We start from the raw sequence: 16,124 nt of genomic DNA, 5'->3' as shown, positions 1-16,124 counted from the left end.
CAACTGTGGCGGATGGTCGGCAAGTGATTAAGGGCCCTAACTTACACTCATACATACATATACTAGGGGAGTCATGGTGATCCTTGGCACCCCAGATGTTTTGGAACTACATTTCCCATAATGCTCTTGCACTCTGCAGTGTAGTTGAGCATCATGGGAAATGTAGTTTCAAAACATCTGGGGTGCCAAGGTTCACCACCACTGTACTAGGGTATCCGTCTTTTGTTTCCCCTGTACAGGAGAGTAAAGCCTGGTACACACAGTTTTTTCCGTTTCCGTCACCTCCGGTCGGAGCCACTGTACTAACGATCTGACGTTAGTACAGCGATCTCCCACGCTGAGCTGTCAGAAAGACCCCCCCCCCCCCCCGATAGAACTCTGATCAGCGCTCTCAGCCATTGGCTGAGAGTACTGATTGGGAGCCGGTCAGCTGCTGATTGTCCGCTGCTCATCTGACAGGAGCCGGCCAAATAGCCAGCTTCTGTCCGACCGACTGCCATACACACGGGCCAAATGTCGGCTGGTTTTTCTTGAACCGGCCAATGTCACCCAGCATTCGGCCCGTGTGTGCGGGGCTTTAGGGTGGGCTACTATTACTCTAGAATTTTTTTTTCCGAATGTTGCCTTTACATGTGTCATGACCAGTATAGTAAGTAAGGGTGTTTTTTTTTTTAATGTCAGTAAAAGATCAGCCTTTAACTTTTTGCAAGGTGAAGGAGTTCCATGCCTCCCAATCCACCATACAATGCTTTTATCTCAGTAGCATCACAATTCATTGACTAACTTTGAAAAATGAAAATGAGTACTCATGATAAAAAAAAAGTTAAACTCTTATTACCTTGTTCTAACTGTGGACCTACTGACAATATGCTTGTTTGAATGAAAGTAGGTAAAGCAGAAGACAGCTGAGTTTAGTCTGGCACTTTAACTGTGTTGTTTTGTACAGTGTAAAAATATTATTTCTGTTCTAAGTAATTTTTTTCCACATCCAACTCTTCAGCATTTTAACCATTCCTTATTTACACAGGATTCAGGCTAAAACCCGAGAAATTCGAGAAAGGCAAGCTCGGGAAAAAGACTATGCAGAGATTCATGAATATTCAAAGAATTACAGCATCTCGGATGATCCAACCTATGCTACTACGGGCCAGTACGACACTACTCCTAACAGCGGTACCATTAATTTGAACAGTAGACCTCAAAGCCCAAGAGACGGAAAGCAAATGGAGGCGCTGTATGCCCAAGTTAAGAAACCGAGGAACTCAAAGCCTTCACCTGTAGACAGGTAGGCACTGGGCAAAGTATTTAGGTGTCCTAAATGATAACTTGTGTTTTATTTGTGGCTTTCTGCTTTTCAGTGACTGATTACAGATCTGGAATCTTTTGTAATGAGCAAGACGAAAACTTTAAGTGGTTTTACACCATTCTTAACTGAAATAAAGTATTTTTTTTTATATAAAAGAGAAGCCTTTAAATCCGTAGTTTTTTTCTAGAAACTAGAGTGCTTATGTCAGAAAAAATTTCCTTTGATCAAGAGCCTGATTAGATGATTTTTTTTTTTAACTTTAAGTTAAACTCGAAATCATCGTAGATAAAAATATCACTAATTATACGAGATAGTTTCTTCTTTTTGCAGTGGCATTTTAGTGCATGTTGTTTTGTTGGTTGCCTGGCAGTAGAAGCGGGTTTATCAATTTTTCTTTTTGGTCCTTTGATACTTAAGTGTTTTATTACAAAGAAAGTGCCTGTATGTTCTCCCCAGCCCCAAATTAGTTCTTTCTGAAAAATGGGATTTTGCTGGTAGCCTTTTTCTTACTGTTAGAAGATGTTCTTCACAGTAATTGACTTTACTAGAGTTCTTTTGTGTTGACCTAATTAGGGAAGTTGTCACCATTCTGCTTTGTAATCTTCCGTTTTAACTTTAGTTCACCAAAAGATGCCAAATTTCATCCAGAGCATTGGGAAACTTGATTGCTGGTAGCTATGTTTAATTGGAAAGTTGCACAATGTTAAAACCACCCCTAGGGTTAACCCAAACGGCAACATTTCAAAGGCTCTTTATTGTTGCTGAAAGGTTAGGTTAGACTGGAATTTGACAGTTGTTTTTCCCCTGAAACATAAAAATTATTTTGCAACTTCCCATGATCTACTGTCTGGTTTTCCCTTTGTGAGTTTGATGTAAACCAAGCACATTTAAGACTCTTGAAATTACGGTTAGATTTATCAATCCCAGCCACAAGATTTTATCTTGTTTTGGGTAGAGCTGTCTGTTATGCAAATCTTACCCAGCCCTGTGATCCAGAGGTGGTTTCTGTTCCCTCTGTTGCCCCTTTTTCAGCCACTGGGGCAGCAGCTCACAGGGATGTGCCAATAATTAGGCTTTGGAGGGCACAGGTCTCACCTTTCAACAATGGTAACATTTTTAGCATTACCAGGTCGTTCTTTGTTTTCTAGTGCTGTGATAATTCAACTGACAGTTTTATGTCATGCAACACTATACCTAAATGAATTTTATGTCATATTTTGAGACCAGTTTCTTTTGGTGGTATTAAATATTGAGGGCTGAAACACAGAGCCTTGGTAATGATGCAGTAGATACAGTGCATACAGGTTGGGAACAAGGTTGGTGCATTAGATAGACAAGACGGGTTGGTTAACTAGAAACAGCACATGCACAGAGGGAGGAGGAGATTAAGGGGTTAATGTACAGGTCAAATAGAGTAGGAGGAAGAAAATAAGGAGGTTAATATGTAAATGTGAGGGTAAGGAAGGTGAAGGGTTAATATATAGATTCCATACAGAGGCAAGCTGCAGATCAGATGTATATGAAAGAAGGCGGTTAAAGGTTTAAAAAAACCTAGCCTTCTATGTTGCTGCTGCTGCTTCTTCTCCTTTGTAAGAGTAACAGACGCGCCCTTAGATGTGAAGAGTACACTGTTCACAGTGATGACCATGTACAGAGCTGCTCAGATCAGCTCTGTCTGTACACAGTCTGTGAATGGTGTGGACGATGACCACTCAGTTCAGACATTAACTGGCGCAGTGGCTGTCTAACAGTGCTTTATCCAGTGCCATTTATGAACCGCACTGGGTATATAACTGTCCACCATTCATTTCAATAAAAATCTTGCCTTAAAGTATATGTGAACAAATACCTAGTAAAACAACCTAAACCATTTACAATAGAGATCGAAGGCAAAACATTGGTGTGGGTGTATGTGTGTGTATATGTGTAAAAAAAATATAAATATATGTGTGTGTACACTATTGTCAAAAGTATTGGGGCACATGAACTTTAATGGCATCCCAGTCTTAGTCCGTAGGGTTCAATATGGAGTTGGCCCACTCTTTCCAGCTATAACAGCTTCAACTCTTCTGGGAAGGTTATCCACAAGGTTTAGGAGTGTGTCTATGGGAAGGTTTGACCATTCCTACAGAAGCGCATTTGTGAGGTCAGGCACTGATGTTGGACGAGAAGGCCTGGCTTGCAGTCTCTGCTCTAATTCATCCCAGTGGTGTTCTATTGGGTTGAGGTCAGGACTCTGTGCAGGCCAGTTAATTTCCTCCACCTCAAACTCGTTTATTAATGTCTTTATGGACCTTGCTTTGTGCACTGGTCCAAATCATTTGGTGGAGGGGGGATTATGGTGTGGGGTTGTTTTCCAGGGGTTGGGCTTGGCCTCTTAGTTCCAGTGAGGAGAGCTCTTAAGGCATTAGCATACCAAGATATTTTGGAGAATTTCATGTTCCCAATATTGTGGGAACAGTTTGGGGATGGCCCCTTCCTGTTCCAACATGACTGCACACCAGTAAACAAAGCAAGGTCCATAAAGACATGGATGAGTGAGTTGGGGGTGTGTGCATGTTATTTACCTGTAAAAGCCTCCCTGATTTAGACATCCAAAAGCCCTGAGACTTCTAGGTGGTGCCATCTTTTACCAAAACAAAGTGCCCAGTGAGGCAGAGGGGAATTAGGTCTCCACCATTAAGTTTTTGGGGTTTATCCCTACTTCAGATGGGTTTCCTAGTGTGTTAGGTGTGTATTCTTTTTTTATGGTACAAGTTGTGAGATCATTAGGATAGAATCCCTTTAATGAACGTTGGCACTTGTTTTCTTTACATTTTTCTTTTATGTAAAAATAGGTTTGCTAGAATGTTTCTATTTACTGATGGTCTCTTGTCATCTTTGATGTGATGTCATTCTATACTATTCCACTTTGCTCCTCCATTGTTAGGTACATAAAGACTTATGTAGAGAGGTGAGAAGAAGGGTGGAGGAGCTTGGCCAGCACAGAGAATAATTAGACACTACCAGAAAAGGAGAGGGCTGTGACGTGCATGGAGGAAGGGGGCTAAACTAGAGAATTGACTTGGGGTAGTCAAATTTAGTTCATAGGTACTTTGCACACAGTTAAAATGTATTTTTTGAAAGAAACACTAAAAGTAAGCATTGTGCCTTTATCTTAAGTTTTTTTTTTTTTTTTTTTAAGCTGGTCACAGGGTCTCTTTAAAAACTGGAAATGTCTATGCTAAACCAAACTTTTTGATGGTTTCTGTTTTACTGTGGCTTTTAAAATCTTCTTCCTCCTGTGTCTAGGAGATGGGGTAATGGACATCACTTATGGCTATGTACTATGATTATGACTAAGCACTGATACTATTTTTTCTGTAGCCAGTAATTATCATTTCCAATGCATCTCCTTAAATGAATGTTTGTAAAAGATTCCCATACACTATAGACAGCCTTTCCTCATCATAGCCTATTTAATCAGGTGTGGGTTGATGGATTCTCTCTGTGCGTTGTCCAGACACTCCTTCATTGCTACTCAGGGTGGTGTTTGCTTGTGTTTATTACATTTTGGTGGCACACATTTAGCATATCAAAGCTGCTAATATTATGCATCATAAGGATGAAAACACAAGTTACTGGCCCATCACAATGAGCAGCTACAAAATAATAATATAAGAGCGCCCTTCCCGCAGTCTATGTTCCCCTGTATGAGACCCTCCTTACTATCCTGAAGCATTCCTCTGTTCTCCACACATATACCGGGTGCTTTGTTCTGCAAGCACAATTGAACTAAAAGTGGCACAAAGCCTTGGCACATCTAAATAGCAGTCAAATAGTAGGCTACTCATCTATAGCTTTTTGTGTCTGCTTTAATGGACACATAAATACCATAATCACATGTTTTTCTATGTGCATTTTACCACTGTTGGGAAAATGTCCATTTTAAAGAGAAGACCTTTTGTGAACTGTATTTTTTGCTGTAGTGTAAATGCCATTCAGACATGTCAAGAGAATATTGTTTGGAAGAAATGAGAAATAGCTGGCTAGTAAACCATTTGGTTGGTTGTTTTATTTTTGTATTACGTTTCAGAAAAAAAATGCCAATCAAATGTTTGATCCTTCCTTCACAAATGTAATGTTAAAGTAGAATTCCAGCCATATGGCTGAATGTATGGTTGAAATACAAGTGAAATGTGTTTGTAATTTTGTTCAGCCAGTCTTGTGATTCACAAACACTATCATGGTTCACAGCTTTAGAGAGACATCACTGTTGAGAGCTTTGTGGGTTCCTTCGGATTGGACCATGACTGAGCAGCAACCATCTAGTCTTGTAAACCTAACTGAACGCCTCCAGCCAGCAGTGCCTGAAACATGTTAGTATTAAGCGATTATAAATGCAGTAGGTCATGGTAGATTCACAGTTCTATCTCTCAATCACAGCTTGATTTTTAAGGAAAGACCATAAAGGAATAAAATTGAATTTCATATTTTATGAGTCATGTACATGAAATCATCAGGTCACCTAAAAGAGATCACGTGATCTCTACCTGCCATAGAGCCTGTAGAGAGTGTATTTTCAATCGAATAAATGCTGGAAGGCTTGCAAGGAAAGGAGAGGATCAAATCACAATTACTATACAGCAGGGATCTCCAAACTTTGGAAACCAAGGGGTTAGTATACTGCCCTTCAAACCTTAGGGGGCCAGACTGTGGTCAGTGGGAGTGGAAAATACCTGGCATCAGTGCGAGTGAACAATGCCGTAGGCTTGGTGGTCAGTGGGAGTAAATAAATTGCATTAGTGGTGTCATTTGAAGAATTAGTTCCCCATCTCTAGTGTCAGTGGGAAGATTAGTGCCCCATCTCTGGTGACCAGATACTGTCCTAAATGGCTGTCTTCTGGCAATGTGAGAGTTAACTGCAACCACTGCTACAGAGAAAAGTTGCACTGCTCACTCGGCCCCTTCTCCCCTCTCCACCATTCACAGAACCTGTATTACTACACTCCTTCAATGCATCCTGTCCTGAGATAGAGTGGTGGAATCCTGTCATTCAAATGCTCCACCACCCATTCACAGAATGTGATACATTATGGCAGGGTACTAAGACGAGCTCTCTCAATGGAGAAGAGGGCGGGTGAGAGGTGCAACTATCCTCCGTAGCAGCGACTCCACAGTTAACTCTCGTAGTATTGAAAGACATCCACTCAGTATCTGGTGGCTGTGAGGAGGCACTGCAAGGGGGATTTTTAGTAATCGCAGACAACTGAGATAACACCATTAGAGCTAACTATATATGTATAAATTGCTGTGACCCAAAAAAATAAAATATATATGTGTGTGTATGTGTGTGTATATGTATGTATATATATATATATATATATATATATATATATATATATATATATATATATATATACTAAACTTCAGCTTTAGGAATATCGGGCACCACCCCTTTCTGTTGATACATGTACTAACCTAAAGAAGAGCCTTGTAGGTGAACAAGAGGATCTTAAAGTCTATGCGAAACCTGACAGGCAGCGAGTGCAAGGACTCCAGGATAGGGGTAATATGATCACTTGTACCAGACCTAGTCAGGATTCTGGCTGCAGAATTTTGAACATATTGAAGTCGATTTATAGTGGATTTAGGTACACCAAAGTGAGGTTAGATGTCTCAGATGGGGAGCTGGACAGTAATACTTGACAAAGGTTCTAAACATGACCTCTCTGTCTAAACCTAAATAAAATGACTGGAGCAATACTTTAAAGTTTCTGAAGAAAAAGACTGTTCATATTACCCATAACACCATAATAATAATAACTCGTAGATCGTCTGTAAGTCAATACAACTGAAGCAGGACCTAGGACAGGGAGTACAAAAAGGAAATAGAGACTCTCTGGAATGGCTGAAAAATCATACTCTCTGCAGACATTATAACTTATAATGAGAATCATCTGACGAAGCCGGACCATTTCTTTTAACTTCAGCAACTATGTATGAATGCCAAATCTTCTAGCCCCTGTCTGCTGGAGCGTCTTGTCTTGCTACAGCAAAAGCGTGTTTTTACTTGAGTTCCATCAGCATAATATGAAAACATAAAACCTGTGTTTCCAATGTGAAGCAGTGCATATAAAAATAATAATGCCTTAGATGAAGTTGGCATATGAAAAGAAACAAAAGCCAGTCACGGTCTGCAACAAATACCGACTCTCCCTCCAGGAAATAGGAACAGCACAGAGCATTGCGTGTTGATGAAACACTCGTAGTGCAGCACGTCTCACCAGAGGTGAAAGGCTGTGACTTAACTGGAAGCAAATGCTCTTGCAGGATGTGGAAGAAAATTTACCACGTTCAGCTTGTTAAACAAGAAAGATAAAAGAGCGATTAAATAAACCATTCTGCGCCTTCTCCCCCCCCCCCCCCCCCACTGATATTACTGGAACAGACAATTAGAAGGCATTGTCCATGGCAGTCACTTCACTTCTCTATCCCTGCCACACTCATTGTACTTTTGTTGGGTCATAATGAAATCCAGATATTGGCCTGGAGCAACTTGTCAAGTATTCATTTTTATTGCTTTTTTTTACGTTATTGGTGAAGTGAAACACCAGTTTATAAAGGAAAAATGTATCCTGTCCATGTCAGTTATAAATATTGCAAGGTTTATGAAGTTAGTTGTAGATTCATACATGCTTGTTTTCTGTAGATGTGGAGAGAATCCAATGCAGTTATTTCCCGATTTACTGGAGGAAGTGAGAATGCTACATGGAACAATCTGACTGCGACAATTATGCGTTAAAAAAAATAAAAGCCATGAAAAGTGAGCTAAACCTACAAACAGGAAATTACATCTTTCTGGGAGTTCTTCTACCTATAGTTTACAGTGACCTTTTCAACCCTTTTACCTCCAAGGAACCATTAATCTATTGTTCAGGTCTCGGAGAACACCTGTTAAAAATAATTTTACCTACAGTTTGTGGTTCAGTAGCATGATTGCTAAATTGTACAGTGTTTTTTATATATATATATATATATATATATATATATATATATATATATATATATATATATATATATATATGAATAAATGGTATGATTCTTTTTACACCCTACTTTTCTGTACAACAACATTTTTAGTAATCTAGAAATTAGTAGTGATGGAAAAGATATTTATAAATTGTGGTATCCCTGAACATCTGGTCAGTGTAGAAGTGCCTCCTTGCTTTGGTAATCCGTGTAGGTAGGAGATCTATTCACCATTGCTCACTGCTCTAGGAACCCCTAGAAACTTCAGAAGAAACCTAAGCCGGGCCATACACAGTTCGAATCTCGGCCGGTTCAGCAGGAACCGGACGATATTTGAACCGTTAATGGGCAGGCTGAATGTACCAAGTTAACTGATCAGACGATTTAGGTACAACCAGCCTTCCAGATTCTCTTGTGATTATCGCTAGCAGCTACAGCAATCACTGTCTTCTCCCGGTGGAAGTGGCTTCCCCTGCCCCTACCCCTGCCGGGAGCAGATGATGCTAAGCACTGTCTACATTAATGGGGGAATCATGCAAATTTCTTCCATGCAACCCGCGGTTGCAGGCAAGAAATTCTCACCATGTATGGCCAGCCTTAGGGTATCATGGGACTCTGGTTGAGAAAAGCTGGTCTTCAGAATGTCTCTGGTTTTGCCATCTTTGCAACACTTGACGTTCTTGGCAGTTTTTAAAAGTTTTGGCTGACATATAAAAAAATATTTTGGTAACATTAAAAATGCTTCATGTGTAGTTATTTATAACATATTTTAACAAAAGTGGCGTTTGTCCCATGCACTCATTAGGACTATTACACTGGGTGCCTCCATAATGTAAAGCAATTCTCTATAGTATCTTTTTTTATATGTGCAAATTTTGAATTCCTGTAAATTTCATCCACCAATATTATAGTGACCCTCCAAAGCAGAAGAAACCCCAAGGGTGATTTCCTATTCAGTATGAAAGGTTAATATATGTGCTTAGGTAATATTTACATCTGTATGTGTAAAACCTGAGCGGTCCCTAGAAAACCTCATAAAGGAAAAAGAAAGATAGAAGCTTAAAGAGAACATAGGCGGGTGCTAAGATGTGTTTTGTTTCAGTGAAAGATTTGATTCTTGTGTAATTACCATTTTCCAAAATGCTGTCACTCACAAGTTTAGCTTACATTGTCTGGTTATTGTTATCCTGACAACACGCACATCTGATAAGATGAAATGGCAAATGCAGCTCCTTAAACACAAAGTAATATTTGTCGTTTCTTGCAGCTTAAATATACTCATTTTTGTGATGTTATCTGATTTGGGTATAAATGGCATTATCAAAACAGATAATGGCATGGTTGGCAATTTTCTCACACATGCCAAGAGTCTCTTTGATTAGTTCTGAACGGAGGGAGCTTGGCATTTAAATAAGCAGTAGGATGCATAAAGGAACACTGCAGTCAAACAAGACCTGTTTGTACTTAAAAGAAACCTAGGAGAAATATTAAGACTGCCATAGCTGACCTTAAAGCCTTGTGCACACAGGCCATGGGTTCAATAAAAACCGTCCGACATTTGGCCCATGTGTATGCAGCTGGTCTTGCAGAAGCCGGCCAAGTATGCTGGAAAACCAGCAGCTGATTAGCGCTCTCAGCCAATTGGCCAATCGGGCTATTGGCTTAGAGTGCAGACTGGAGTGTCCTGCTGGTGGTGGTGGTTGGGGGGGTAGGGGGGCTCAGGTCAGAATATATTAGAATAGCTAGTACAGCGTCTCTGACAAGAGCTGGTGTGTAAGGCTTTAGGCTGTCCATCCTTAATGCTGATTTAAATGCTTTAATACGGTCATTGATCCAGAACTAGTATACATGTTAGGAGGTTTTTTCACTTCACACTCACTTCCTTATCTAAATAGTAATTAAAATTGAGTGACAGAGAAAATATTGAAGCCATAGACTGCTACGCAACAAATTTTTTCAGTTGTAAATTACAGTGATGGCCCCCATATTTCTTTCAGTATAGGTTTCCTATAAATAAGAACTCTCACTTACATTTTTTTCAGTGTTCTGTCTCCGGGTGACAAAGTACATGTCTCTATGTGTTTTGTAAGCTTAGATATGAGGTCCACCCTCCACCGGCCTCAAGCCTAGTACACACAGACCGAGTGTCGGACAACATTTGGCCCATGTGTATTGCAGTCGACCCGACAGAAGCCAGCAGTTTGGCCGGCTTCTATCAGACGAGCATTCTGGAAAATCAGCGCTGGGTGTTGATCACTTGCTGACTGGAGTGTGCTGGCAGGGAGGGGAAGGGGGCGTCCACCTGTCAGAACACAATAGATCAGCATGGGAGATCGCTGTATTAACATCAGATTGTTAGTACAATGGCTCAGACCGGGTCTGTCAAAAAATAGTGGTGTGTACTTGTAGGCTTAAAGTGGTTGTAAAGCCCATTCATGCAATTTGACCTAAGCACATATATCTGTAGTGTTTACTTATGTCTCTCCAAAGCTCTAAGTGGCATTTCTTTCTGCTGCTCCGTTCCTCTGTTTGCAGCAAAGTTACTTCTGACAAGTCCACCGACACATGAGATAACAGCAGCTTAAAATTTGTGTGGAGAGGGAGCTTAGGGGTAGATTAGCAGAGAGCTTGTCTATTCACACTTCAGCTCTGCATGCTCCTTCGTTCCTCTGCCTATGTGGAGAAGGAGGTGTGTGCCTTTCCTCCAATCATCTCTCACACAGTGTAAGCCCAGACTCCACACCCACCCCTATGTGCTACTTCAACAGGAAGAAAGATTTTTAACATTATCTGCACTTTCCAAAGCATGTAGAAAGGGCAAGACAGCAGATATACATGTAAAACTTATGTAGGGAGATTTGTTTAATCTTTGTGTATCATCTGAGGCTGTTCACTTCACTGGGTATAGGAGAGGGTTTACATCCACTTTAAGGAGTTGCTTTCACTTCATAAAGTATTATTCTCACTTCTATTGTATCTATAGGACAGGAAGTGATGGGAAATATCTGTGGGAGGAAGATGTCGGACAAGCATTTTAATCATTCTTTATTCAAAAATAAATTGATAAAAAAAAAATGGCTTTAAATATGACTTTAACAACCTTAGTAGTACAGATCTGTAAATGTCTGCGCCAGTGCAAACCAAATATGTCTGAGCTGCTTTAATTAGCTCCAGAACTGTGTCTGTGATTTAAAGGTTGCGGAAATCAAAAAGGCTAATTCATTTTTCATCAATAATCACTGGCTTTAATATTTCATCACAACCTGCTGATTCCCTTTCCCCCCCCCCTCCCGACCACCTTCTGGGCTCTGATTCATTATGACAGGAGACATAATTTAAAATTTTTTTCACCCTGTTCGTCAATGTGTGCTTTTATACCAGGGACAATAGCAGGGTATGTTTTTACCACTAATTGATGGAGCCTTTTTTCCTCGTGTATACGTAAAGCTTCTAATCACAGGGCTCTCGCTCGCTTTTTTCCGTTTAATAGCACTCTATATTGTTTTCATGCACACGGATAATGTGCACTGCTCTTTCAGCACAAGAAATTCTGGCAGCCGACCTGCTAAGCAGAGTGTTTTTAAGTAATGATGTACAAGCTACACTACAATTGGCATTTTGTTTGTCTCAGTGAAGTACTGTAGTTACTCTGTACTTTTGTTACGCCTGCAGCTAATGCTATATGCTGCATTTGTTTAAAGGCAGATGATGGAATTCTGCTATATGCAATGTGAATATTTTATTTAGCCTTCTTCTTTGTGTTCAGGACACAAGCTAGCTACTAAAGTAAACTTGTTAGTTTATAAAAGTATACTAGCAGTTGCTCAAAGCAGAAGCACCTTTAAGTAATCACAAGTACCTTTGTTAGACATCGAATTATTTTATTTGCACTTCAGGAGCATCCATCCTAGGCACACACCATGCTTGTGATCCAACTTTTAGCACTAATGCAGCTCGCAGTCAGTGAAGCATACCAATGGGACATGCCAAGGGTGTGGATAGATGAATATTATGTTTAGTATGCCATCTAATTTATTCAGATTTTTTTTTTTTATCACTTTTATGTGTTAGTAAACGAGCCCAAAAAATTGTTATTCATTGTAGAGGCACCCATATGGAACAGAATGCTTGAGAGCATCTCTTACATCAAAAACTGGTCTTTATTGGTCCTCTGTAATTAATGACCAGTCCTTGATGCAAAATATTCTGTCATACGGCACTTCTGCAATCGATAGCAATTTTTGGGGCTTGTTTCCTCACATATCCTCCATCTGGATCCAACCGCCATTCCTAAAAGCAAATAGTGGCCTATATCTGCCCGTGGACAGAAATATTCCCCACAGGCCTAACTGTCTGGTGTACTGCAACTCTATTGATGTGAGCATTAGTGCTACATTACTTTTTTGGTTTATATTACTTTTTTGATTTGTACAGCACTAGAAGATTGAGACCTAAATACACTACGAAGGATCGCTCCTGAGACTTTGTATTACTTTTTGTTTTGTTCACGTTCTACCCTTTGGAGTTTTTTTCCTATTTTTTTACACTTTGGCCGTGTCAAGCTCAAAAATATGTTTTTATTACAATATGGTCAATGTTTTGTGCATATTTAAAACTTTGTATTTACTTTGTTTTCTTCCTCTTTTGCTACCAACCTAGTTACTTGATTGCCTTTATATGGTTTCACTTAGTCTTGGACTACTGGGTGATTTTTTCGTTTGCTGCTAAGAGATTAAGACCCCTTTCACACTGGGGAGCTTTTGGGCTAAAAATGGTGTCTGTAAAGCACCTGAAAAACGGGTCCCCTGCAGTCTGTGTGAAAGCCCGATGGGCAGCACCGCTGGGTGGTTTTAACCCTTTTTTGGCTGCTAGCGGGGGTTAAAAGCGCCCCGCTAGCTGCCAAAAACCTCCACAAAAACGACGGTAAAAATATCAGCGCTTTACCGCTGCTGCCGCCTCGGTGTGTAAGCAGCCTAAAAGTGGTATTAACCCCCCCCAAAAAAAAATGTTAATATGCTATAACTTACCAGTCCCTGTATTTGTTTTTTGTTTTTAAGGCATTTATTTTCTTTTATTAAAAGTAAACTGGTCAGTAGCATTCTTCCTGTCTTAGGCCGGCCATAGATGGAGCAGATTTCTTTCCTGCAACCACAGGTTGCAGGAAAGAAATTTGCTTGATTCCACCATCAACACAGACAGCGTTGACAGGGGGATCCTTCCCGGAGGGGGAAGCCACCCCCGCCAGGAGAACATAGTGATCATTGCTAGCAGCTACAGGCTAAACGCTTTCAGGTTGAACTCCAGCTAAAACCTTTTAAGCAATTATAGCAACTTTATTTTTTCATTTAGGGATAAAGGTTTTACATAAATGGATAAAAACTGACTGTTGTAAGCACCCTTGTCAGTGTTAAATACTTTGTCTTAAACCTCTTAACCACCACTTTTGCTGAACAGCTGGGAAAAGATGAATGTGAAATAAAGGAAAAATGGCTTAATAAATCAACCTTCCTCTGCCTATGCAGCCCCCCCCACATCTAAGAATTGGTGAGCTGTGATTATATTACATTTTTGCTTTTGGGTTTAATACTGCTTTAAAGCCGAGTTCCGCCGGCAAAAAAAAAAAATTAAGTCAGTAGCTACAAATCAAAAAGATATTTAATTTCAAGTGTACTCCTTAAAAGATTAGACTTAAAGTGGATGTAAACCCTCACATATACCCAGGGAAGTGAACAGCCTCCACTGATACACAGAGATTAAACAAATCTCTCTACATAAGTTTCACATGTATATCTGCTGTCTTCAGCTTACTATATTCTTTAGAAAGTGCACATGGTGTTAGAAATCTGTTCTTCCTTATCAGCACTGGGAGTGGATTCTTGGCATACACTGTGTGACAGCTGATAGGAGGAAAGGCATACCCCCCCCCCCCCCCCTCCACATAGGCAGAGGAAGGAAGGAATGTGCTGTGAATGGACCAGCTCTCTGTTAAACTATTTATAGCACCCACCCCGACACAAATTTCAGGCTGATTTTATCTCGGTTGTCGGAGAACTTGTCAGATGTTATCATGCTGTTAACAGAAGAACGGAGCAGTAGTGCGACTTAGGCAGTGGCGGCTGGTGCTCAAAATTTTTGGGGGGACGCAAACTTAAAAAAAAAAAAAATTGCAGCCTCACTGTGCCCATCAAACGCAGCCACTGTGCCCATCAAACGCAGCCACTGTGCCCATCAAATTCACCCGCTGTGCCCATCAAATTCAGCCGCTGTGCCCATCAAAGGCAGCCGCTGTGCCCATCAAAGGGAGCCGCTGTGCCCATCAAAGGGAGCCGCTGTGCCCATCAAAGGGAGCCGCTGTGCCCATCAAAGGCATTCACTGTGCCCATCAAAGGCATTCACTGTGCCCATCAAAGGCATTCACTGTGCCCATCAAAGGCATTCACTGTGCCCATCAAACGCAGCCACTGCGCCCATCAAAGGCAGCCACTGCGCCCATCAAAGGCAGCCACTGCGCCCATCAAAGGCAGCCACTGCGCCCATCAAAGGCAGCCACTGCGCCCATCAAAGGCAGCCACTGCGCCCATCAAAGGCAGCCACTGCGCCCATCAAAGGCAGCCACTGCGCCCATCAAAGGCAGCCACTGCGCCCATAAATTGCCACCACTGTGCCCATAAATTGCCACCACTGTGTCATCAAGCGCAGCCACTGTATCCATCAATTGCCTCCAGTGTGCCCCATCAATTGCCCAATTGCCGCCAGTGTGCCCCATCAATTGCCACCAGTTTGCCCCTTCAATTGCCGCCAGTTTGCCCCATCAAATGCTGCCAGTGTCCCCCCGCCCGGCACTTACCTGTCTCGGGTCAGCATATTCCTCCACGCTCCCTCCGAGTCCTCCCGTCCTCTTCTGCTATGATTGGACGCCCAATAGGCATCCAATCACAGCGCCTGTCGCTTCAGCCAATCAGGTGACAGGTAACCAGCCTAGTGCACCTGATTGGCTGAGAGGCGGGTCAGTGTTAGGGAAGCAATTTATTTGATTCCCTAACACAGCACTACGTAAGCAGTGAACGCACAGCAGTGCGCCCGCTGTTTACCAATTTGGAAGCCTATTAGAAGCCACAGCGCTAATCAGGATGCCTATTGGAGCCGACGGCTCTAATCAGGCACTTCCAAAAGCACCCCCCGCCGCTGTCATTCAGATGCCCGGTGCCCGACAAGGGGCCGGACACCTGAATAGGGGGCGGCAGTGGCGACAATAGATAGATTCATGCAATGCATAAATCTATCTATTGAAGATTGACGGGTGCAGGAGAGAGGGGGCGGTGCTCCTGCGCCCTCTATGGACACACCGCCACTGGACTTAGGCCTTTGGAGAGAGATAAGAACAACTGCAGAGATATGTGCCCAGGTCAAATTTTATGTATCATGGTTTACATCCACTTTAATATGTAACTAAAGCCAAATCTTCATTTTGGGAGGGTTATAACCTCCATAAGTTTTTGTTTTTTTTCTGCCCATGTCCCAGTGGGGACATTTACCTTTAATCCTGGGGTGTTACCAAGGTCAGCAGAGCTAGTGTCCCCACTGGAAGGGTTCCCCTCTGTTAGGCTACTTCCACACGGCAGCACTGGCCATTAGCGGTAAATCGCCGCGAAATTAGCATTAGCACTGTTTTAGCAGCACATTTCAGCCGCTAGCGGTGTGGTTCACCCAAAAAAAGGTGAGAAGCTCACGTTTTGCGGGGCTTTTAAGGCACTTTGGAAGCACTGCCCGTTCATTGTAATTGGCAGGGCGTTTTGGGAGCGCTAAA

The 16,124-nt window shown here is 41.6% G+C and overlaps 1 protein-coding gene across 5 annotated transcripts in view; it reads left to right on the top strand.

The window, feature by feature from the left end:
• PARD3 (par-3 family cell polarity regulator) overlaps positions 1-16,124 on the top strand; it is an 867,373-nt gene that overhangs the window by 653,495 nt on the left and 197,754 nt on the right. For all 5 annotated transcript variants that reach the window (XM_073629882.1, XM_073629881.1, XM_073629879.1 and 2 more), the window contains one exon: positions 1,028-1,285. In XM_073629882.1, the coding sequence (XP_073485983.1) occupies positions 1,028-1,285 (258 nt within the window). The remainder of the gene's footprint in view (positions 1-1,027; positions 1,286-16,124) is intronic.

Source organism: Aquarana catesbeiana, linkage group LG05 (assembly GCF_042186555.1).
Source record: "Aquarana catesbeiana isolate 2022-GZ linkage group LG05, ASM4218655v1, whole genome shotgun sequence".
Classification (NCBI taxonomy): domain Eukaryota; kingdom Metazoa; phylum Chordata; class Amphibia; order Anura; family Ranidae; genus Aquarana; species Aquarana catesbeiana.
Note: the sequence above shows the minus strand (reverse complement) of the source record. Positions and strands in the feature narration are given on the sequence as shown.